Source organism: Fukomys damarensis, unplaced genomic scaffold (genome assembly GCF_012274545.1).
Source record: "Fukomys damarensis isolate Sample0158 unplaced genomic scaffold, DMR_v1.0_HiC HiC_scaffold_1, whole genome shotgun sequence".
Classification (NCBI taxonomy): domain Eukaryota; kingdom Metazoa; phylum Chordata; class Mammalia; order Rodentia; family Bathyergidae; genus Fukomys; species Fukomys damarensis.
The window spans coordinates 69,848,757-69,873,386 of NW_022900913.1; the positions used below are offsets into that span (position 1 = coordinate 69,848,757).

General features: G+C 47.9%; 1 protein-coding gene across 1 annotated transcript in view; it reads left to right on the top strand.

The window, feature by feature from the left end:
• Positions 1-24,630, top strand: part of Wdfy4 (WDFY family member 4) — a 247,344-nt gene that overhangs the window by 14,667 nt on the left and 208,047 nt on the right. Inside the window, exons 2-9 of the mRNA XM_033761851.1 lie at positions 3,063-3,297; positions 11,606-11,720; positions 12,633-12,739; positions 14,351-14,485; positions 17,382-17,571; positions 18,504-18,693; positions 20,669-20,826; positions 22,973-23,425. Coding sequence (XP_033617742.1) covers positions 3,079-3,297; positions 11,606-11,720; positions 12,633-12,739; positions 14,351-14,485; positions 17,382-17,571; positions 18,504-18,693; positions 20,669-20,826; positions 22,973-23,425 — 1,567 coding nt within the window. The 5' untranslated portion in view covers positions 3,063-3,078. The remainder of the gene's footprint in view (positions 1-3,062; positions 3,298-11,605; positions 11,721-12,632; positions 12,740-14,350; positions 14,486-17,381; positions 17,572-18,503; positions 18,694-20,668; positions 20,827-22,972; positions 23,426-24,630) is intronic.

Sequence of the window (24,630 nt, forward strand, 5' to 3'; positions counted from 1 at the left end):
TTGCACTGGGGATCAAACTCAGGAACTTGGGCCTGCAAGGCAGGTGCAGTGCCCCTGAGCTAAATCCCCAGCCCTCTCCATATAATTTTTAATTGACTTGGAGTTAGAATTTACCAATACGAAATGCACCAGCACCAGCTTTCTGTGGCTGTACCGAATACCTAGAGCAAGTCAACTTACAGAAGGGTTTATTTTGGCTCAGTTTTGGAGGTTTTAGTCCATGACTGACTGACTCCCTTGTTCATGGCCACAGCATGGCAAGGAAGCCTCGTGATGGGAAAGTGAAAGGCAGAAATAGGGAGGGCCAGGGTCCCCCCAGGCCTGTGGTGGCCGTGCCTCCCACAACAAGACCTCCCACTAGGCCCTACCTCTTAAAGGTCCTGTCTCCTGCCAAAAACACTAGGTTTGGGATCAACCTTTCAAGTTTGGGCCTTTGGAGCTACCTCAGATCCAAACTATAGCTACACTTTTCTCAAACTTACATTTCATGAGTTTTATCAAATGGAAACATGCATGCAGCCACCACCACAATGGATATCAAACATTATCATAGCCACAACAATTCCATTTTGACCCTGCCTATCAGACTCCTTCCTCTCCATCCTCAGTCTCCAGCAGGTACTGATTTGTTTTCTGTCCTTTAAGATTATTTCTTTTCTAGTTTCACATAAATGGATTTGAGGCCTTTTGTGTTTTGATTATTTCACTTGGCATAATGTTTTGATATCTCTGTGTTAACCGTTCATTCCATTTTTATGGGTTGAATAGTATTTCATTGTGTGGATTTACCACAATTTGTTCGCCCACCAAAGAAATGATTTCTGTATATGAAGTCTGAGCTAAGAAGCATGTGTAATTGAAGAGAAGCCAGGGACACACAGGGACTTTATGTACACATAAAGTCTGAGACAGTTTCAAGGGGGAATGGTTAGCTTTCCCAAATGACACAGGACCGACTCCTATCCTAGCCTCCGAGGAATGTATGCCTGAACTAGAACTAGAACTAGAGCATGATGTTCCCCTTACCCCTCCTGCTGTGTAGCCAAAAGAAAGACTTCAGGTGACCCGCCCCTGTGTGTCCCTCTAGTTGCTACTCTGAGATTGTAGATATGTTCCCACATGGTGGCATTGAGTTTGTGGGGTGCTTCTTGGAGGGAGCCTGGACACTTTGATCTGTCCTTAGAGTTTATTATATTACAGACAAACAAACCACAAGCTCCTGTTATGCTGTGAGTTAATCACCACTCACCTAAACAATTGAACAACTGAAAAGTTGAAGATATGTGTGGAGGTATCAAGGAAATGGGTCTTGGCTATTTTTATCTACTGCCTCTAGGATCCAGGCCCGCACAAATCGTCCTCATGTATACTTGTGGAAGGCTCCTGTAAGCTTGGGGACTTATGGGTCATTGTGAGGACAAAGGCCTCTAAAACTATTGAGTGTGAAGAAACATAATGGTGAGAATGAAGAATCTATCTTTCCCGACTCATGTGGTAGAAGGAAGTGATTATTCAATGTAGAATCACACACCTTCCAGAAAGGATGAGCAGTGGCCACAGCTGCATACCTCTGTAAATGTACTTATGCTACTTTACTGCGCACTCAAAAATAGTTGAAATGGCACGTACACACATCGCTACAACTTCACAAATGTAATGATGTAATATACCCCAAGCATGGAGTTATATAATCTTAAGTGTGTGAATTGTATGGTACATGAATTATATCCTTTCTTTTTTTTTTTTTGTTTTTGGTACTGGGGATCAAACTTGGGTCCTTGCACTTTCAAGGCATGCACTGGAGCCATTGAGCTAAATCCCCAGCCTGATGAATTATATCTTAATTAAACAATTTAAAAGATAAATAATTTTTTAAAAAAGAATTACACACCTTTAGAAATACTGGTAAAATACTAGGCATGACTGAAAAACAGTGGATGTTTAATTAAAAAAATTATTACAGGAAAAGATGCATAGCCATTAATTTCCCTTAGAATAATCTCGTTTTATTATTTATTATTTTTATTTTTATTTTTGTTTTTTTGGTTTTTTGAGACAGGGTCTCGCTATATAGTTGAGATTGACCTAGAACTCACTATGTAGCCCAGGCTGGTCTCGAACTCACAGTGATCCTCCTGCTTCAGCCTCACAAGTGGTGGGATTACAGGCGTGCGCCACCACGCATGGCTCAATCTCCTCATTTTAAACGGTTATCTCATCGTTCTTGTGACTTTCTGAAGCAGGTCTGGACGTCCTCTTTCATGAGTGTCTTTAGTTATGCTGTCATGGCTGCTCTGATGTCCTTAATCGATTTGAAACCTTTCATGATCATTTTGACTTTGGGGAAGACCCAGAAGTCACATAATGCCCGGCTCGGTGGATATGGTGGTTGATGACACCCTGTAGTGTTTTTATGCACCTGCTTTTCCATTGAATAGCACTTGGCAGCAATAGTCATTGTACTTTTGATCAGACCTGGTAAAGATGCTCACGAAAGATGACTGCAGAATGGCTTCACAAAGTGGCAGGAATGATGGGTACCTGTATTTGAAGCAAGGGGGAGTATTTTGAGGGAGATTCATGGCAATGCATCTTTTACTATAATATTAAAAAATTTAAACACACATTGTATTGTTTCTATTGGCCCTTTACACAATATTTACATATCTTCTTTACTTACTGTTAAAGTACAGAGTAATTAAAAAATACCAGCAAGGTTTAGTGTTAAAGGCTTGTGTTTGCAGCTGAGGTCTCATTGCCCATTCATCTTGGCCTTGAGGGTTTCTTTCCTTACACGTGGAGAATAAGCATGTCTGTGTAGTGAATCCAGCCTGGTGCCTGGCACACACTGGATTGTCAGTTGCATGTTATTCTTCATCCAAATCTGGCTCTTTTTTCAAAAGCCTTCCTCATTTGCGTGAATTTCAGATTCTTAGAGGAACTGCCTTCAGTAGGAACTGAGTGGAATCAGTACAGTACCATGTCCCACAGGCGGTCACGATCACCAGGAAGTGACAAGGCAGGCAGGACTTTTCATTTTCATTTGTTTGCTCTGGATTCAGATCTGCTTTGTCAAGCATGGAGGCTGGAGAGCTCCCAAAGGCTGAAGACAGAGCTGAGGAGCCAGGCTCCCAAGACGAAGGGCAGCCCGACTCTCCACCTGGAGGGCAGAGCCCTGGCCCCACGGCTCTCTGGGATATGCTAGAAAGGAAGTTTCTGGAATATCAGCAGTTGCCACAAGGGACCCCAGAAGGACATCAGAGGAGCCTGCTGAGTCTTCTCCCACTGTTCCTAAAGGTCAGAATTCCTTTGATAAAATTGTATTTAAAATTAAATTTAAAACATTGGTATATGTTTGTAATATATATTTGCATTCTTTTGGGGGCATTAATCGATCTATCTATCTATCTATATCTTGATCATTTTTTATTCTCCTATCGCTGATCCCCTTCCCCAATTTCAAAAGGTCTACTTTTATTTTACTCTAATTTGTTTATAAGTCTGTTTCTCATATAAAAGGAAACCATGTGACATTTAACATTTTGTGTTTGACATATCACTTAACATTGCTTCTCAAGATCCATTGATTTTCCTGAAAATGAATTGAATTAATTCTTTTTTATGGCTGATAAACATGCATGCATCTCCTCATTTCTTTCGTTCATCTGTGAATGGGCATTTAGCTGTTTTCAGAGCTTAATTATTGTGAATTGCACCATTATTATAAACTTGGGTATGGATGTATCACGATAGCTGTTGTCTGTAACCCATTTGGGAACATACACAGAGGAGGTATAGCTGGGTCCCATGGAGTTTCGATTTCCAGTTTTCTGAGGCATCGCCACACTGATTTCCATGGTGCCTGTGCTACTGCACACTCCCACCAACAATGCAGAGATGTTTCTCTCACCCACATTACCAACATCCATCCACAGCCGTTCTGGCAGGATGAGACAGAATCTCACAGTAGCTTTAGTCGGCGTTTCCCTAAGGGCTAAAGATGATGAACATTTTCTCCCATATTTATTGGCCATTTGTACTTTTCTTTCCTTTTTTCGGGGGGATACCAGAAATCGAACTCATGGCCTTGGACTTGCCAGGGAGGTGCTACATTGCTGAGCTACACCCCTGGCCCTGTACTTCTTCTTTTGAGAAGTACTTCTTTTAAGTTCATTTGCCCATATTTAAAATGTGTTGCTGGTGTCGGGGGAGTTTTTTGAGTTGTTTGTGTATTCTAGACATCAGTCCTCTGTGCTTGCTTCGGCAGCACATATACTGAAATTAGACATTAGTCCTTTATCAGCAGTGTAGCCTGCAATGTTTGCCTTTTCTGTAGGTTATTTCTTCACTCTATCCATTATTTCCTTTTCTGTGTAGAAGCTTTTTAAATTTGATGTAGCTTTACCTGTTGATTCTTTGTATTATTTCTTGTGCTACTGGAGTTCTGCCCAGGAAGTCCCTGCCTGTGCCCATGGCTTCAAATGTTTCCCCACTTTCAACCTTCAGTAGTTTCAAAGTGTTTTATATCTAGGCCTTTGATTCATTTTTACTTAATTTTAGGACAAAGTGAGAGATATTTGTCTAATTTCATTTTTCCTCACCTGGGTAACCAATTTCCCAAGCACCATTTGTTAAAGAGGCTATCTTTTCTCCCAAGTATAGTTTTGACACTTTTGTAAAAAATCAGATGGCTATTGGTGCGTGGGTTTGTTTCTGTGCCTTCTATCCCTTTTATCCATATGTCTATTTTCATGCCAGTACTATGCTAGTTTTCTACCCGCCCCCTGGAGTATATAACTTAAAATGGAGAATTGTGATGTCTCCTGCTTTTTTTTTTTCTTCTCGAGAAGCTTTGGCAGCTCTGGATATCTTCTGGTTCCATGCACATTTTAAGATTGCTTTTAAGTGATACATAGTAATTGTAAATGTTTATGGAGCACTATGCGATGTTTCAACACATGGATACAACATATAATGAATGATCAAATTAGGGCACTTATCAACTGCTTTAACCATTTACTGCATCGTGCTGAGGATGTGCAGAATCTTCTCTTCTAGTTATTTGGAAATATGAACTAGCATATTTTTAAGTGGAGCCACCCTACTGTTCTTATTTTTGAATCTGTAAGATGATGGCAACTTGGGGTCACTTCTAGAATGACTGGAAACTGAAGTTGGCTGCTTTAATATCAAACAAGTGGCCTCTGCTTGGTTGCTCAGAAGAGAGTTGTCTTTGTCAATATTCCTGTCCTAAAATACCCTAGGTAAGGTGACTTATTAAGAACGTGAAAATCAGATTTCCAACTTCCCTTATACACGTGGCAGATATGGTAATCCTGGCAGTGGGCTAGAAAGAGTTAGAGTTGCTCTTTTGGACAGAAGAGTCTTGGGTCTCTGCTTACTCTAGTCCCGTGCTCCCTAGCATCTTTGCCCCAGTTGCTATTCTCATTTCTGTTAACTTACTTTACGGCCCTGGGACACGAGGCCCAGAGACAGCAGGCTCTCTTACCACTGAGCCTGGGCTTGGATCCTGCGACCTTGCCCTGCCCCATTGTTAAGTCCCTACTGTCTTGCTGTTGAGCACATGGGACTTCAGGTCAGAGAGAGCAGGGATCCAACTTTGGCTCTGCCCTTCACTAGCTATGCATTCTGGGTCAAGTTAGCAGGGTACTGGGGACCTCAGTTTCCTTGTCTGTGAAGAGAAATCAGCACTATTCTGGTGGGGAATCGGGTGAGCAGAGATGAGGACTGCAGAGTCGGACAGGGCCACACCTTTCTGCAGCCACCTGGCACCGATGGTACATATGCCTAACTATTGCTCTTCACCGAGTCCCGGATTGCTGACGCAGTCTTCTCCTTCTCTTTGGATCCCTAGAGCCCATCTTTGATAAGCCCGGTAGAGGCCAAGTATTACAGGCTTCTCATCATTTCCTTAATATCTGTGTTGTTTTATTAAGTCCTGGATTGCCTACAAACCTGTTGTTTCTCTTTAGTTCTGACTAATAAAACCCTGTCCAGGTCCTCAGCCTTCTTAATTAGGAGCTGCCGCTGGGAAGGAAGATGGGGGAAATGGGCGGTGTAGCGCAGATAAAATGTGAGCTGTATCGAAAGCCTCATATTTGTTGGAATAAAAGCCCTTGTGTAAGCAGTGAAGCTTGTAACCATTCTGTCCTGGGTTTTATAATGGAAAAGCAGTATTCTTCCAAGATGTCTATGAAGGGCTGCTTAGGAAATATCAAATATCGTTTCCCATGCAATGAGGTCTTTAACGTCAAAGACTTATGCATAGCTTATTGTCATGGAAACCATGCCAGGTTTGGGATTTGAGGGTCCTGGGTGATTATAAGAGTCCTGAATCACTTTGGTTGAAAAGAGCCCTTGAGTTACTTTGCTTGAAGGAGCTCAACTTCCTATGCCAGACTCTTCAGGATGGTCTGGGTGTTCATTGTGCTAAGGCACCACACACAAGAGATTTTGAATGGTCTCTGCTGCTTGCAAAGTGCTGCATTCCTGGGGTGTGGGGTCCTGCCTGACAACCTGGTCCTCTATCAGTGAGACCTGGCATGGAAGGAGTGACCTGTGAGGGTTAGGGCATGGCTGGAGGTTGACACCATGAATAGCCAGCTTCAGTGGCTGTCACCTGCTTCAGCCCAGGGAGTCTGGAGACTTGACAGGGACCCGGTCTTATGTAGCTGACTCTCAGGCTGCTGCTTTGGAGGTTCTTTTCAGAGATGTTCCCTTTCTCTTTGGTTTTCTCCCATAGCTGACTCCAAACACCTTGCAGGGAGGACCTCTCTCTTTCTCCCTGTCATTGTTTCCATGGAAGCAGTCAACTCTTGGGCAGGTGTGAAGCTGGCCTTGGCTTGTTCTGTCTCAAATGGGTTTCTGGGCTGAAGACTGCCCACAGGTCACTCACCCACTCAAGAGTCTTTGTGGTCAAAGACCTAATAGGATCTCACAGATTCAGAGCCCCAGCAGGGAGCTGCCCTTCAGAGTGATTCAGAAGCCAAGTTCTCATTTAAAACAGTGGGCTTTGCTCCTCTTTTCTCTTCTTCACAGGCCAGAGCAGAGCTCTGAGCCAGGACAAGCTGCACAGTGCCTTGGTCCTGATTTAGGGACAGATACCCTCTCTTACCCTCCCCCTCCCTCCCCCTCCCTCCTTCCCTCCCTTCCTTCCTTCCTTCCTTCCCTCTTTTATTAAGACTCTGTTCTGCCTTTGCCTGTTGCTACCTGAACCATAGACACATGGTCACTGACATAGGATGGTTCAATTTACAATTTTTTCAATGTTATGATGTGCAAAAATAATATACAAGTAGAAACCAGACTTTGAATTTCAGTCTTTTCCTGGACAGTACATAAGGCTGCAACCATATGAGAAGTGAAACGATCCTGGGAAGAACTAAGGCCTGTCACAGTTTACATTTAGATGTCTGCCAAGTGCCTTATGTATTCCTAGGCAGGGCTATTGGGACAGGAGCGGACTATGGGGGCACTAGAGTTGACTTGTTGTTAGGAAATGGGGTCAGTCAGTGAGGCTGGTCATTGGGGTGTGACCTGGAAGGGTTTATGTCTCTCTCTATCTCTCCCTTCTCTCTTCCTCTGCTTCCTGATCACCATGAGGTGAGCAACTTTTCCTCCTCTATACCCCTGTTCTGTGCCTTCCTGTCTTAGAGCTGGCTATGGACTATGGACTATGGACTAAAAATCTGAACCAAAATAAACCTCTTCTCCTTTAAGTTGTAAGTATCAGGTGTTTTGTCCTAATGATAAAAAATTAACTCAGTCAATGCTCTAATTTCAAAACTTAGCAAGGGGCAGGGCCAAGATGTAAACCTCTGATATCCAGGTGAGCAGTTGCTATAGCTAGTGATAGCTAGGTCATATTTGTAGGTTGCAACTGGCTAACCAGATCTTATGTAGAATGTTTCCTAGCCCTTGCAATAACTCTGTGGATCTATTTTTATTGCTGCTTTACAAACAAGGAAAGAGGTTTATAGATGTAGAGTAATGCGGTCAAGGTTGTTAGTTGTGTGAACCAAGCCTAACCTAAGTCTCTACTGCTGACCATGGGGCTCCCTTGCTCAGTGTGTGTAGGATGGGACATATCTGGACTCTCTTTCTCTGTCTATCCTGTAACTCACTGGAGGACAATGACTACTTGCTAGGACCTTACTTTTCTTTTGGGCACAAAAACACCGTTATCCCATGCACATGTGATGTCTGGACAGCTGACTGCAGGATGTTGCAGAAAGGGAAAAGATTTTATTTCATCACATAGGAAGTGACAGAGGGCCCACAAGCTGGTAGTGTGCAGGACAATGTCTTCAGGAAGGATTCAAGAGGCTCTTATTCTTTTCTGACCAGGAGCCCTGGGCCTTGGTCTTTTCAGTGACTTTTTGATCATACGATCTCATGCCACCAGAAGGTGTTCAGTGGTGAACATGGGCTGGTCCCAGTCTTAGATTAAGTTCATTTGAGTGGAAAAGGAATCTTTCAGGTCCTCCCAATGCTTAGAGATATTCTATGCTATGGAGATGAGCAAGGCTAGAGCTATGGAAGTAGTGGTTGAAGATGGTTCTTAGGATGTGAACTTGAAAGAAAATGGGAAGCAAGACAGAGAATACCCATAAGTTAGTGTAAAATCCCCTGGTTTGTGGGACAGATAGTCTTGGGTGGGACCCTGTGGGATAGTGGGAGATGTGTGGGTGTGAAAGGGGTCATGCTCCTCCATATGTAGCGTGAGGTCTGTGTCCCCCGCGTAAATCTGGATGGGATGGTGATGCTTGGTTGACGGAGCCCTCAGGAGACTCGGGCTTCTTTTTAATGCTTTGAATACTCACTCTCAGAATCTGGCTGCTCTGTAGTGAGAAAGTTGAATGCGTCCGAGGAAAAGTCTTTGTGGGGAGGAAATAGGGCCCTGGCCTTGCAGCTATGCTTGCTGCCCACAGCCAGAACCACCTTCCAGCTATCCAGATGGCATTTTGGAGGTGAGTCTCAGCCAGATTCATGAGCTAAATTGATGACTGCCATTATTTTAAGCCACTCAATTTTGGGGTGGTTTTTCAGGCAGCAACAGATAAATGCAATAGTGGGTGACATGGGGAAGGAATCCACAAAATTACTTGTATTGAGAGGGAGAGAGAGACAGAGAGAGATGGGGGGGGAGGGAGGGAGGGAGGGAGAGAGAGAGAGAAAGAGACTATCCAGAAGGTGGTGCAGAGTTCATGCCATTGAATACAGTTATTCAGATACAAAAGGTGGATGTAACTGACAATCAAAAAGCAACATTTTTGCTGTTTCAACAAAGCTTTGAAGCAGTACTTATTTACTTTTAAATTTACAATGGAGATTGCCCTCATGTCACACTAGCTGGGGAACATCAGGTAAAGTTATGGCAGAAATTCACTGAAAGACTAAACCCCTGACTCTGCAGTAAGGGGGGCAACAGTAACATGCAGGTCAGGCTGGAACACCAACTGGGTTCTCTGTCATTCAAAGGCTGGGTTTTCCCCCAGCATCTCTTCAAGAGCTTGGATTCTTCCTTATTTTCCTCCAGAGACCAGAGCATCGTTTTCTTTCTTCCATCAGAGGGGCAGCCACAAGGCGTGATGGTGTAACTTAGACAATGTTAGTAAATAAGTTTTGTTAAAAATATTGAGCAATATTCTCCCAGCATGCAAGTCCCAGTTTGGAAAAAAATTAGGGCCTTTTGGAAGCTGCCTTAACTCTTTGGGTCTCCATGGTACCATTCAGCAAATGATCAGCTCTGTGAGTCAAATAGCACCCCAGTGGCCTGAAAGAGTTAAGGCAGCCTCTGGAAGAGCCCATGGCAGTCCCAGGAAGGAGCCCGAGCCTTGGGAGAGCTGGCTTAGAGTACAATTACTGTTCAACTCGCAGTGGCCCCATTTGCTTTATTGTAGAGTGTATTCTGGAGTCCCAGTGCTCCAGAGACAATATAGATGCTTCTGAGTCAACTGTCTGTAAATTGGTCTTTGAAGGGCTCGAGGGTGCAGGGAGGAGGCACAGAAATTTGTTAGAAAGATATCACAGCAGCATTTGTGGTCCTGGGGAGAGAAATCATCTTCCCACAGAAGTTCTGACCCTAGAACTTTCTTTCCAGGTTTACTGAGTCAGGTGGCTGCTGGGCTCCAGATGGCCACCGCCAGTTTCCCATATAAGCAAATGATACTCGGGCATGTTCCATGCACATGAAAACATTCACCTCTGGGTGCTGATTCTGGCTGCTTCACCTCCAGCTCAGCCTCTGTTTCCTCAAAGTGGGCATAAAGAGAGTGCCAACCTCAAGGGGTGGGAGTGTCAGTGGAGAAAATGCATGCATGGGTTTGGGCCAGCTTGAGAAATTTGATTTCATGTGAATTTTAGAATTCTGTACAACTAAACCAAAATAATACCAAATTAACAGACATATGAGAAACCCAAAATAACTGCAATTGTATATAGATCAAAGGCTAACTCTCACTATGCAAAGATCTTTAAATAAATAAAGCAACAACAATTATTATAGAATAATAGGCTAGGAATAAAAATGGGGGATTCATGAAGCATGAGGAGCATTTATCTACTCTGGTAATCAAAAGACTGAAATGGAGATGAGATCCTTTCTTCCTTGAGATTTTTGATTACAGATGAACAGTCATGAGAACACCCATGTGGGTGTGGAAAAGCTAGCTTCATATATGGAGCCCGTGGAGTCTGGCTTGGTACACTTTATCAGGAGAATGAGCTAGCAATATGTACAAAATATTGAGAAGATGGTACACACTTTATCTTAAGGAAATCATTGAATGACAAAGCGAAGATGGCTGTGTCAGATTTGAAAACTGTGCTGTAGTTTGGACCTGGTCTGAGTGTGTCCCCCAAGGTTGATGAACTGGAAGCTTGGTCTCCAGTGGCATGGTCTTGAGGTATGGAAAGTTAGGAGGGAGATTCCTAGGAGGTCCTCACCTTGTGGGGCCACTGCTCTGGGGAAGGATCAATGCTGGTGCCCCATACCTGAGGCCCTTTCTGCACGTGGCTCCATTTTCTGCTCCTCTGCTATGCGGTGACACAGTCACACAGTCGTCAGAGAAGCCAGACAGATGGGGCCCCCTGATCTGGATCTTTCACTCCTCAGAGCACCTCTGTTCTGTTGAAGGCTTCAGATATTTTGTTGCAGCATCAGAAAAGGGTCAAGCCACTGTGTGAAAGGCAGATCAGACTTAGCAGATGACAGGGTAAGGGAGTGGGAGGAGGGCTCCCGAGTCACTCTTGCCGTTCCCATCTGGGCAGTTGGGCGTGTGGTAGGGCCATGATGGGACCAGGTGCAGCAGTTTGCGGGCAGGTGACAGCAGGGCTCTGAGCACTGGGAGCAGGTGTTTGGGAAGATGTCCAGCATGATAGGATGTGTAGGTCTGGGCTCAGCAGGCATTTAGAGACATCATATAAGGTCCAGGTTTAAACCATGGTAGGTGATGGGGTGGTCTCATGGATGCACTGGGAAAGGTGAGCCATCAGCAGGGGCTGGCCAGGAGGGAGCAAGGTGATTGTCTGCCTTGCTTGTATCATTGACACCTCTGACCCAGTCCTGTTTGCTGCCCACCAGGCCTGGGAACACTCCGTGGGTATCGTCAGCTTCCCCAGTCTCCAAAAGCTGGCAGAAGATGTTTCCAACCAGCTTGCCCAACAAATCCAGAGGGCCCTGGCTGGGAAGCCTGCAGGTGAGACAGTGGTGTGTGGGCATGCAGGCTGCAGGTAGAAGCCTCCTCCCACAGACAGGCAGTGCCCACAACAGGGCCAGACCCACTCTGCCTCTGAGGTCTTCCAGACAGAGGGAAAAGTGGGGGAAGAAGGCAAGTGTTCCTGCGGTACAGACACATGCAGTCATACTACACACACTGAACATGCAGAACATGCACACTGAACACAGGTGCACACAGTCACACTGCACACTGCACATACACAGACAGTAAACCAGACAAACAGGTATACAGATGTGAGACACACCTGTACACAATACTGTACACACAGCGATGAAAACACACACACAGATCAAGTGTTCTCAGTACACACAGACACACAGTCACACAGAGATACTGCTACACATATGCGATTCACACAGATGCAGTCTCACACAAAGACAGGGACACGTAGAGACACACAGTGCCACAGGCACATTTCACACACACACACACACACACACACACAGAGGACCCGGTAAAGATACGGAGGCCTCTTTTTCAGGTCTGTGATCCTGCTCTTGTGACCCAGCAAAGTGTGTGTGCTGTGGGCTAAGGGAGCGGGCAGCCTGAGCACAGAGTGCACCAGGGGTCCCTGTCCAAATGCAGGCATGGTGACTAGGCTCTGCGGTGGGGAGCCAGTTCTCACTCCCTGGGCATGGGCACTCTAATGGCCATTAGGCTGGGTTCGTGGCATGATGCAGCCTGTCCTCCAGGCAGACTCATCGGCCACCTGTGTGTGTTGGTGGAGATGTGGGTGCCCAGGATGTGTGGGCAGCAGGCAGGGCCCTCTGTGGCTCAGGGGTGGGTCCCACGTGAAGGGCAGAGAGAAGCCCAGGTGAAAGGAGGTGGGGCTCCTAGGTCCCTGCACCCTAGCTGCTCTCTGTCTTCCAGAGCAAGCACGGGTGGCGGCTGGGCAGCTGCTGAGGTGGAGACGGGACATGGATCAGGACGGCTACCTGCTCCTGAAGTCGGTGTACGTGCTCACTGGGACAGATGCGGTGAGTACAGTAGCCTCTGCTGGGTGCCTCTGGTGTCCAGAGGGTTCTGACACAGCGGGTGGCACGACCCCAAGTGTTTTCCTGTTTTCCAGTCTGGTCACTTCTCTGGTCTTCTCCCTCACTGCCGTGGAACACGGACTTCAGGGTCTGAAATTCAGGTTTGAATCCTGCTTTCCCTTTGACAAGATTTTACCTTTCTGCTACTTGGCTGTGTGTCTCCAACTATAGAGTTTGAGACAATCATCTTTCTCTTGTGGGGTCAGTATGGGGTGCGAAGGGCTGATGTTTACTATTTCCTGCCTGTGGGGCAAGGTCAGTGCGTCCTACACATGGTGCCTGTCAGCACACCCCCGCCGCCCCCGTGAGACAATCATCTTTCTCTTGTGGGGTCAGTATGGGGTGCGAAGGGCTGATGTTTACTATTTCCCGCCTGTGGGGCAAGGTCAGTGCGTCCTACACATGGTGCCTGTCAGCACACCCCCGCCGCCCCCCCTGTCTGACTGTGTGTCAGTGCGTCCTACACATGGTGCCTGTCAGCACACCCCCGCCGCCCCCGGAGTCTGACTGTGGTGATGCTACAATAATGACAAGAAAACACCTTGTGGGTGTCAACCCTGCTCTGACTCAGAGCTCTTTGAGCCTTTGCTCTTCTTTTGCTTCTAATAAACCCACAGGCTGGGCCACAACTCCCCACTGTGGCACTGAGCTCGCGAGGCCGATTTCTTCTCAGGGGAAAGTGGCCCCTTGTAGCTGCGGCCTCCAGCAGAAATGGCCAAGACCCCATATAGGGAAGAACCCAAAGACCCCTGCATGGCACGGGAGTGGGTAGGGAACTGTACAGGTACCCCTCAGAGAGGGGGCAAATGGGCTCCGAGTGGAGAAGCTGAGACACAGCTTCGGTCTGAGGGCGGGGCCAAAGCGAGGTTTTAAGAACAGATTCTGGAAGGTCCTCTGGCTATTCCTCAGGTTGACTGGCCAGGACTATTGGTGGGCGCAGTTGCCTGAGGCCCAGAGCCAGGGCTCATCAGCCCTGGGAGGCCTCTCTGTGGTCTGAGTGGGGACAAATCCACGTGACAGATGGCTATGCCCTGAAACAGGAAGGGAAGGAAGAGAAACTTCCCTGCAGCCTCAGGAGGCTGGAGAGGCTGGGGGTGGCTGTGGAGTCCCAGCTAGTCAGGTGGACATGATCTCCCATGTGGCCCTTTGGGGTGGCTGGGTTCCCAGCTGTGTTCCCAGCTGTGTCACAGCTGGGCTAGAGGGTGGGCGCCTTACAGGCATGCCCTGTCCTTCATGCACTGTTACCAACCTCAGTGGCTATGATTTGGTAGGAAGCCTTTGTGAGCCCCTCTCTCCCCCTTCTCTCTTTCCTTTCTGCTTGTGTTCTTTCCTTCTTTCCTCCTCATCCTCCATGTACCTTATAAGAGAGCTTACCTTCCTGAGCACACAGTAAGCTCTTTGTATAAACATCATCTTCACAGTCACCAAGGTAGGACCCGTGGCTGACTGCATTTTGCATTTGAAGATGTGGTGTTCAGAGAGAAGTGCTGTCCCCACTGCTCCAACAACGCAGGCAGGAAGCAGGACCAACTCACATGTGCTTTTCCCTTGCAGAAGACACTGAGCAGAGTGGCTGAGTCTGGGCTCCCGGCCCTGCTCCTCCAATGCCTGTATCTCTTCTTTGTCTTTCCTGTGGACAAGGACGAGCTCTTAGAGAGTGACCTTCAAGGGCAGAGGATGTTTGTGCAGGTGAGAGATATGGGCCCCACCACCCCAGGCTGTGACCTGGCTGCTGGAGCAGACTGTCAGGGCCTGCTGGGAGACTTGACTCTCTCAGCCCAGATTGTCCCCTTTAAGCACCTCATGGCTTCCTGGTATCAGCAGCCCTAGCTCTTCCTGCAGGCTGCACCCGGGTCCTCATCCTCTGACTCCTGAAACCCCTCTTTCTGGACCTTTCCCCTCTGAGAACACACATGCTCAGCCAGAGCTGAATAGGAGCCAATATTTTGTAAATACAGCCACACAGCACCTGGTGACAGGGACATATTCTCAGAAAGACTCTGTTAGGGTTGGGAACTTTTACCTGCAGAGTGTGTCTGCTCAAACCTGCATGGTATTGGACACTACACAGCTGCCATCTTGCTACAGTCCAGAGGCACAGCAATCATGAGTGCTGTTTTATGGTAAATTATTTTTTAATAAGTAAAACGAGTGTGCTTCAAACCACCTTGTCTAGGCCACAGTGAGCCAACAGCAATTGTCTTGGACCATATATAAAATATTTTCTATAGTTCATGTATATATGAAACAAAAGTTCCCTTTTAGAAAATTTTTTATTATAACATGTGCATGTCCATCCTGCAGGCCACATGTTAGACTTGCCTGCATCTAAAACAATAAGAAGTATAGCACAGTAAGTGTGGAAGCCAGTGACATGGCTGTTCATAATCATTACTGAGTAATTAGGTACTGTGTAAAATTGTACAGGCTGGACTCATACAACTGGAAGCCAAGTGTGTCTGCCCACACCAGGGCAGTCACAAACATGTAGGTGGTGTGTGTGCCAGGACATTATCATGGCGATAGCCATGGCGTCCCTAGGCTTCAGGAGTTTGAGCCCTGCCATGATTTCCAGGGCCAGTGTGATATATGTATCCACCATTTCATTATGTGCACCATTCCTGTGCATCATCCCTGTCCATGCAAGGCCCTCTGCTGTCAGAGGACATGTGAGTGTGTTGTCACACTCAGTCCTCACAGACTAAGGTGTGGTGTGTAGATGTGGAGTTGCATGCAATTGCTGAGGGCATAGGATGGTCACACTTTTCACTGCAATGTCACCTTCCTTCTCTGAGAAATCACCTCTAGCCACTGAGCATCAGGGGAGCTGCCTCTTCTCCACCTCGCCTGCCTCTTCTCTGTAGTCTCTGATTTTCCTGCTGCTGAGTTCCTGTGTCTTCCAGCTGCTCCCCCTGCTTCTCTGCTCCCGAGGGTGAGGGCACAAGAGACCCTGTGTCTATCACATTGCTGCATGACCATGCTTGCATCCCACAGGGCTTCTATCCACATGTTGCACAAAGACACCACACAGTTTGGTGCCAGACACAGGTGGCACAGAGTCCTTACTCATATGGGTGACAGAAAAGTCAGGGTGTCAAGTTGGGGGGACAGCAGTCCATGAAGGCATGCGTAGTAACCCATTTTAAAGTGCTCTGAAGGGACAGTTGGAAGTGTTCTGGGAGGTGGTGGGGAGCAATTTACATCAGAGAACATGGTATGAGGTATTCTGAGGACATGGCACTAACCAGAGGGCAGAAGGTGACAGGGACTCAAGGATAGCCTGGCCCCGATGTGGTGGAGGGAGCAGGGAGGAAAGGAAAGCCATCAGAGAAATGGCCATACAAGCTCAAGTTGAGATCAAGGTTACGTGGCCACATCGACCTGCCAGGGAGGCTTGGACATAGGCTCAGTGGCCTGGTTGCGTGGCTGCCCAGCTTCTGCTGTGTCACCACACTAGAGGGGACAATGTGTTCATTCTGTGGAAGGAGCTTGTGGCAGTTGCCAAGCTGGAAGGAGGTCCTGTTGGACCACTGGGGCTCCAAGGGCAAGCTGCACTCATAAAGGAAGAAAGGACACAGGTCTGGTCCAGGAGGGACCCTGTGGTCCATACTGGGGCCTTTGGATTTTATCACAAGTGGGTTGGAAGGTATTGGAAGTCCCTCTACTGGCCGTGGGGAGACTGGACTGGTAGGAACATCTGTGATCTCAGGGAGAAGTCCAGTAGGAGTGCCAATCAAGAATTCAGGAACATCTATCTTTCTAAACAGCACTGGGTCCTGTGAACTCTATATCTGAATCATCCTTGGCATTTTTCTGCGTTGTCATATAAAGACAACAAAGTTACATTATCCCTCCCCATTGTTTGCAGTTTTGCATCCCACAGTTTCAGTTATCTGCACTCAGCCTCTGTTAAAAAATATTAGATGAAAAACTCTGGAAATGAACAATTAACACAATTATTGTAGTATATTGTTGTAATTGCACTAGCTCATTATTGTGGCTGTTGTTAATCTCTTATTGTGCCTACATTACAAATTGAACTGTTTTTGTAGGTGTGCACATAGAGGAAAAAGCATAGCATTGTAGGCCCTCAGTGTCCCCAGGAGATGGCTTCCAGGGTTTCCCACAGATACCCAAGCCTGTGGATGTTCAAGTCCCTCATATAAAATTTGCTTATAAACTAAGCTCATCTTCTTTATACCTTAAATAATCTCTTGATGACTTACAATACCCAGTGCAATGAAAGTACTATGTCGATAACTGGTTGCTATGTTCTATTCTTTGGGGAATAATGCCAGGAAAGAAGTTCGGACATTTTCAGTACAGTTGCACTGTTCTCCACCCTTATTGGTTGAAGGCACAGAAATAAAGGCTGGCTGTACCTATAGGGTTCAGGGCTACCACACCCCTGCTCTTCCTTCCGAGTGGGCTCTGTTGACCATGGGGGTGGGGACTGTGCTTACAGTCAGTTCCTTGTTGCCAAGACGCATCAACCAATGCTCCAGAGAAGTGAAGAAAGATCCGTCTGAGGAGGGTGGCTTTCTAACCAAAGCTCCTTTGTCTTCTTCCTCTGCCTTCTCCTCAGATGTTGCTGAACCTGTGCAGTGAGCCTCAGGCTCTGGAGGGCCTCCTCTTGGGGAGCGAGCTCCAGTCTCTGCTCATTGCTACCACCTGTCTCCGGGAGCACAGCTGCCGCTTCTGGAGAGAGCCAACCTTCTGTGTGCTGAGAGCCATCTCTAGGGCGCAGAGCCCCAGCATCATCCAGTACCTGCAGGGTAGGTCCTGGAAGCCAGGGGCAGGCCTTGAACTCTCAGAGTGAGGCTGAGGGCCCACCTTTGGCAACAAGAGCCTTTTACGTAGTGGAAGTTCAGTAGAGATCTCTGAGGCCACAGGAGAGAAGTACTGTGCCCAGGAGGGTGGTTGGCATTGTGTGGTCCCTTGAGCAGGGCCTCTGTGGCACACGCTGATGCTGTTAGAGCAGGGAAGTGTAGACCTGTGTGCCATGCATGCACTGTCCAACACACTGCCTGCACCCAGAACTTCCTCCCAGAAAGGGTGGTTTGAGTAGGCCCAAGGGATGAGGAGGAGGTCGTGGAGTCCCTTTGGGTGGCCTGCACAGCTCTCAGAAGAGGCCCTACTTAGTAGAAAGTGCCTGAAAACAAGGGTTCTGAACAAAGTGGAATCTAATACCATCCCTCTTCCAACCTGGATCTTCCCCTGGCTTTCTGCTTGGGGACTGGCATGTTGCATGTCCAGCCCCGCATATTCTTCTACTTGACCCACGCTTCTCTGCCCCAATCCCCTGGTACCCTCTCCCCTCTCCCATGTCTTCCTCTTCCCTTTCTCCTTTCCCACCTTCCTCTTCCCCCTCACACGTGTCTTTCCTTCCCTGCACTGGTCTCCAGCCCTGCTTCTCCAAGTCCTCTGTCATACTATGGCTTGTGTCTCGCATTGTATGACTTGGGATCTGGCCTCTGCCTCTTGCCTGGGAAGAGGGCCTAGAGGTTGTCCCCACTCCCGTGTCACTTGCCATTCTACAAAGCATAGCTATCCTCCTGGCTCTTGGGATGGTACCTCCCAGGTGAGCCTTCTCTGACCAGAGCAGCAGCAGACACAGGGACTCCTTCCTGGGAGGGAAGGTGGTGATAGGAGGGAGGATGGGGCATCAGGGTTGCCTGAGCTCAGCAGAGTTGCGCTTCCCTTGCAGCTGCAGACTGCATGCGGCTCTCTGTCCAGAACCTCTCCAGGCTGATGGATACTCTCCCAGTGCCTGAGGTGAGCGAGACCATGAGCCTGGTGCTGAGCTTCGTGAAGGACTCCTACCCAATCTCCTCAGCCCTGCTGCTGGAGTTTGAGAATGGGGAAGGCTACCCTCTGCTGCTCAGGGTGCTCCTTCGGTAAGTGGCTCTACCTGGAGGGAACAGGCCACCCCAAACAAGGTCCCCAGAAACACTGTGGTGCCACATGTCTCCAAGTTCATGGCTTCTGAAATGCAAAGCCCCCTTGAACATGGCCAGAAGGACCCCTTGCTGCAAAGGTAACCGACCATGCAGGTGGGGTGTGGACTGCTCCCTCCCAGAGTGGGCAGTAATGACTTTACAAGTCTGCATGGTGGCTGGTGCCATCTGCATGCTACTGTCCTGCCTTCTACCTACCAGAGCCCAGTGTCTGCAGGGGCATTTTGAGGGCAGCTGCGAGCTCCAAGCCTATGAGCTCAGAGCTGCAAGTCTTGGGAGTGAACACCTCCAGACACAGCTCTCAGACAATGGCAGGCACAAGCTGATGGGTGAATACCCAGCAAAATTGTCTGGGTTGAGGGGCAGGTCTACACTGCCTTGACTTCCCAAGAAGGACTAACTCCAGAGAGGTGCTGAGGTGATGATGTCCCACATGGCCTCTCCCTACCTTTTTCTCTGTGATTGGCTCCTGATGAAACCTCCTACTTCGTCCAGACTTTACACTGTGGGAAATACAAAGACACCATCCACCTGGAACTGGACTAATCCCTCCACTCTGATACTATGTGATGTTTAGGTTGGGCCCAGAGAACAAGGGATGGAACTCAAAGAAATTCCTCGATGGCCCAGACTCTTCAGCAGAGCTTGGGGAGCTGCTGCAGGGCAAGGCTGCTCATGCTCCACTGGGCTTTGCTTGGCTTCTGGGTGGGGTGCATATTCAAACCACGGGCCACAGACTTCAAAGATGGAGCTAGGTGGGGAGGATGAACATCCTTGTCTACCAGGATGTGACCAAATGGCAAAACTCTGGGAAAACCAAACCAAACCAAACCCTGGGGATCTCCCTCCAAAGGGAGCTAAGAATAAATGTCCCTCTGGGCACGTCATGTTCACATTGGTCTGGACCATGACCCACTGGATGTGGCCACCATGGAGGTCTGTGTCATGGTATTTCCAGAGTTATTCTTTGATTCAGTGGATGGCTGGCTTCCCAGATGTTCTGTGGAAGACAGGAGGGGGAAAAAGCCTGACCCTGGGAATGAGGGAGCAGCCACTGGGTGTGGTACCTTGTCTTCCTGCCCTACCTGCAGCAACACTGAAGCATTTTTCCTCTTGAAAGGACTGAGTAGGAATAAGACTTGAGGGCCCTTCCCTACCACCCCAGGAGTAGTGCAAGGCTGCATCCTGCCCACTAGCGTCTCAAACCAAGAGCAGTGTCAGAGATGAGCATAGGGAAAGTCCTCCAAATTCCAATTCTTTCCATGCTGTCTACTGCATTGATCTTTGGGAATATCTGATTTTGGAGATGCCCCTGCTCTGCTGGTGTCTGAGTGCAGGTCTTTTGGGGATCCACAGAAAAAGTGGCTTCCTCTGAACTGAGCTGCAGGTACTTGCAGGTTCCTGTGAGCAGTAGCCCCCCAATATTGGCCTGGATGTGTGCTAAGGCCCCCCTATGCCCCAAACATACATTGAAGGGAAGGAAGTCTATGCACACTGTTATACATATGTATGATAAAATTTAATTTGTAAATGAGGCACAGTAAGAAGTTAACAATAAGTAATAATAAAATAATCATATAATAATGCACTATAACAAAAGTTATTTAAACCTTATAAATTGAATATGTCTGGAATTTTTCAGTTTCATATTTTCAGACTGTGGGTGACCCAAGTGTAGTTGGACCTTCAGTGCCAAGACCAAAAACAAAGGACAATGTGTTCCCATTGTACATCTCCAGACCAGAGGCTGAAGTTTGCAAACAGAGTGACCCTTATCTGGTGTTCACTGCTGCCTCTGGGGCTGTACTTTCTCTGCTGGGGGCCTCTGGCCTCCCCAACATGGCACATCTGCATTGCCCCTGCATTCCTTTGAGGAGCACCATGCACAAAGGTATCTGCTCTGTTGTCCCCACAGATATGACGGGCTGACCCAGGGTGAAGCGGACCCCCACTTGGAGGAGCTCGTCAGGCTGGTGATGTGGCTGACGACCTGTGGGAGGTCAGAGCTGAAGGTGTTTGACAGCATCACTTACCCGCAGCTTGAGGGCTTCAAGTTCCATCAGGAGTCTTCCGGTAGGTGCTTCTTGTGTGTCCAGGGGTCAGTTCTGTGCCTGGATGAGGTGGTGCAGGACTCCCTGGTTCTGTATGCACTTGTGTGTGACACAGGGGTCTGATTCTGCTGTAAGCCCTGGGGATATGACTGTGGATCTTAAATCTCCTTTTATGCACTTTCTTCAATTTGCACCACAGCTGTGTCCAGTGAGGAAGCTTGTTTTGTGAGGACTCAGGAAATACTGCTTACAAAGGCAGAGATTATCTCAGATTATGGAGGAGGCCTGTGATGTGACCTCTAGCTTGGCTGTGACTTACCCTGAATCATTTGCTTATATAATGGGACCAATGAATGAATCAGCCACTTAGGCTCAGAGTCAGTGACTTCAGGACTTTGGATACTGATTGATTGACGAACTCAATCAGCATGCCATGTTTTCTGTGAGGCACATGCCTGCCTTTTGCTGGGTGTCTGTCCTGGGGGAGACATAGTGGCCTGGAAGCAGCTGGGTGAGTCTGGGCAGTGAGGGCTGCTGCACAGCAGAGACAGGAGGCTTCCAAGCTTCAGGAGAGGCAAAGAGCCTGGACACACATAGGGGATGGGCTAGGAAGAGCCTTGAGGGCTTCAGGCAGACACAGGGCATGGACCCAGTTTCAGACACCTCTCTGGTGTCCAGAGCAGAGAGGAATGTTGTAATCACTTTCCTGGTCACTGAGCACAATACCTGATACCTGCAACTTAAAAGGGGAAATGTTCATTTTGGCTCAGAGTTCAGTTTTCAGTCCATAGTTGGCTGGCTCCAAGGCACAGCAGCATGGCCCAGGAGCATGGTGGAGAAGGGTTGTTCAGGGCATGGTGGACAGAAAGCAAAGAGAGAGAGAGATCAAGGGAAGAGCCAGGAGGCAGACAAACCCTTCCAGTCCATGCCCCAAGTGACCACCTCTTCTGACCAGGCCCTCTTTCTAGGAGTAAGTCAGCTGTAAGCCCCCATGATGCAACTGCCTCCCCAAAGCCCACATCTAGATATGAACTATGACGGGGCTTCTCCAAGCAGAGAGAGAGAGAGAGAAAATGACCTTCAATGGGTTGGGAAGGTGAATTCACTGAGTATCTTGTCTAGAAATGACCCTGGCTTGCTTGGCTTGGGCTCTGACTTCAGTGGATCCAAATCAATCTTCCAAGCCCAGTGCTAACCAATAAGTCCCATCATGTCATTTTCAATATAATTTTAATTTTAAATAAGAAACAGGTTAAATAATTTTTGATCATATATTGCATTTTAATTCAATGTACCTTAAAATTTACATCAGAACCTGTGGTCTCTACGAGTGACTGTTAGTGGCATAGTTTGCTGTGTTTCTTTTGTGTTCTCTCTTGGAAATTTGGTGGGGAGCACTGTATATTTTGATTGGAGTGGCTGCAGTTGGTGTGGTTATCTGGCAGTGCAGCTTGGGACTTTTTCATATACTAGGTGGCGGGCGTTTTTGGACTATGATGGACATGGTCTCACAGAAGATAGGAAATAACTTCAAATGGCATATCCTATCAATAATGCCAGCACACATTTCTAGACATATGTACTATGCTAAAAATATTTGGTGAATGTAAAAAAATTAAAAAAAGTTTTATTTCAATAAATGACACATGGATGTTAATCTTCAAAACACTGCTAATTACTTTGCACAAACTTATTCCCTCATCCTTGCTGCTTTCCACAGCAATTCCGGTGGTCCTTTTACTTGAGTGTCTTTAGTTGCACCGTCATGGCTGCCTTGATATCCTGAATCCATTCAAAACATTTCCTGGTCGTTTTAACTTTGAGGAAGACCCAGAATCACCTAGCATCAGATCCAGTGAATAAGGTGAATGAGGACACATTGTCATGCTTTTGTGAGCCTGCCTTTCTGTTGGATGGCACTCAGCTACACATATTGTAAAAATACTCAGGAAAGCGGACTTTCAGAACTGCTTCAAAAAGTAGCAAGAATGATGAGAAAAGTGTGTTGGGCGTGAGGGAGAATATTTTGGGAGGGAATCATAGCAACGTGTCTTACTGTAGCACATTTTAAAAATGTAAGCATTCACCATATATTTTGGTCACTCCTTGCAAGCAGGAGAAATAATTTGTAAGGTGACTCTTGTTTTGACTCTTGTTTTCATCCTCAGGGGTGACTGTTAAGAATCTCCAGGCTTTCCAGGTCCTGCAGAATGTCTTCCACAAAGCCAATGACTCCATCCTCTGTATGCAAGTCCTCTTGGCCATCAAGACCATGTGGGCTTGGAACCCGAGGAACTTCTTCCTGCTGGAGTGGACCCTGCAGCCCATCTCGCAGTTCGTGGAGCTCATGCCCTTGAAGCCAACCCTAGTGCAGGTGCACTTCTTCCAGCTGCTGGAGGCCCTGGTGTTTAGGTTGCGCTATGTGCCCCATGAGATCCTGTGCAAAGTGCAGCATCTGATCAAGGAGAGCCCCCAGTCATCCTGCACCCTTGTGGCCCTGCAAAGCATCCTCAAGATCACTGACAGTGAACCCCTCTTCACTGACATCTTCCGGGACTCTGGGCTGCTGGGCCTGCTGCTGGCACAGCTGCGGAAGCAGGCCAAGATTATGAGGAAGTCAGGTGTGGCTCCGGGGCCTTGGGAGGGGTGGGCAAATGAGCACTGAGAGCCAGGCCAGGTCTGTGTGCTAAGCTGGCCACCTTTTGATGGAACAGAGAAGGTGAGCAAGTTCATGCCATGGGCATCATGAGGATCAGAGAAGGGACTCCTGGTACACTTGGCTTCCGAAAGAACAGGAGCTTCTCAGCTTCCCCATGAGGAGATCAGAAGGGGAATGTAACTTTAAATGGGTCCTGGGGCTCACTCCACCCCTGGTCTGGACACTGTCTGGGTGCAGATGGTAGACAGTGGGGGTCCTTCAGATTCTTGCTGATGTGAAGGGGAGAGGATCCTGGGAGGCTTGGAGTTCTGGATGCCCTTCTGGGGCTGAGACAGGCCTTGCTCGCTTGCATTGTAGGCCTGGTGGTCACCTGTTGGAAGAAGGGTCACTAGGTCTCAGCACACCCCTCTGAGTCTGGTCCCACTTACATAGCTCCTGACCCTCTCTTGGCTCCTACATTGTGCGGTCTCAGCCTCAGCAGCTTCTGTTATCCTGCTGGGCTCCGGGATTCTCTGTCTTCATGGAGGAGCCCTCTGGTCAGGGGCTGGGCTTCTTTATAGCCTCTTCCTTCTCCACACTAGGTACCCTGCGGGGAACACTCTCTGTGGCCTGTGGTGATTTTCAAGCAGGAACCCCCTTCTCCAGTCCTCTCAGCTTTCCCTTTATCATCTATGCCTATAGCCCTGGGAAATCAGCCTGGAGGAGAGACAGCAGGACCTCTGCCCCTCCACTTAACTCTTCCTCGCTTCTTCCTCCTCCTTTCTTCTTCCCACATCATGCTGGCTGGGAGCACCTGGGGCTCTGCAGCTCTTAGCTTTGCAGAATTCTGACATAAGTCAAGGCCATCAGCTGGTCTGTTTCCTGGGCATCTTAGGGGGGGAAGGCCCTGAGGATGTGGGGCCAGGAAGCCTGGGCTGTAATTCTGGCAGTGTCACTAACAGGCCAAGGGCTCTTAGTGAAATGACTTCACCTCTATGAGGCTGCTGGCTCCTCTGAGCAAGGATGATGGGTACATAATAGTGAGGAACAGGACCCAGCACTGTGCCTAGCACAAGGCAGTCTGGGAGTCCTGGTGGGTTAGTGCTTTGTTGGGAAATTGTGGTAGAGTCTCCAAGAGATGCTCAGGTGGATTTTGGAGGCCAAGAAAGACCTGTATCCTTCCAGGAA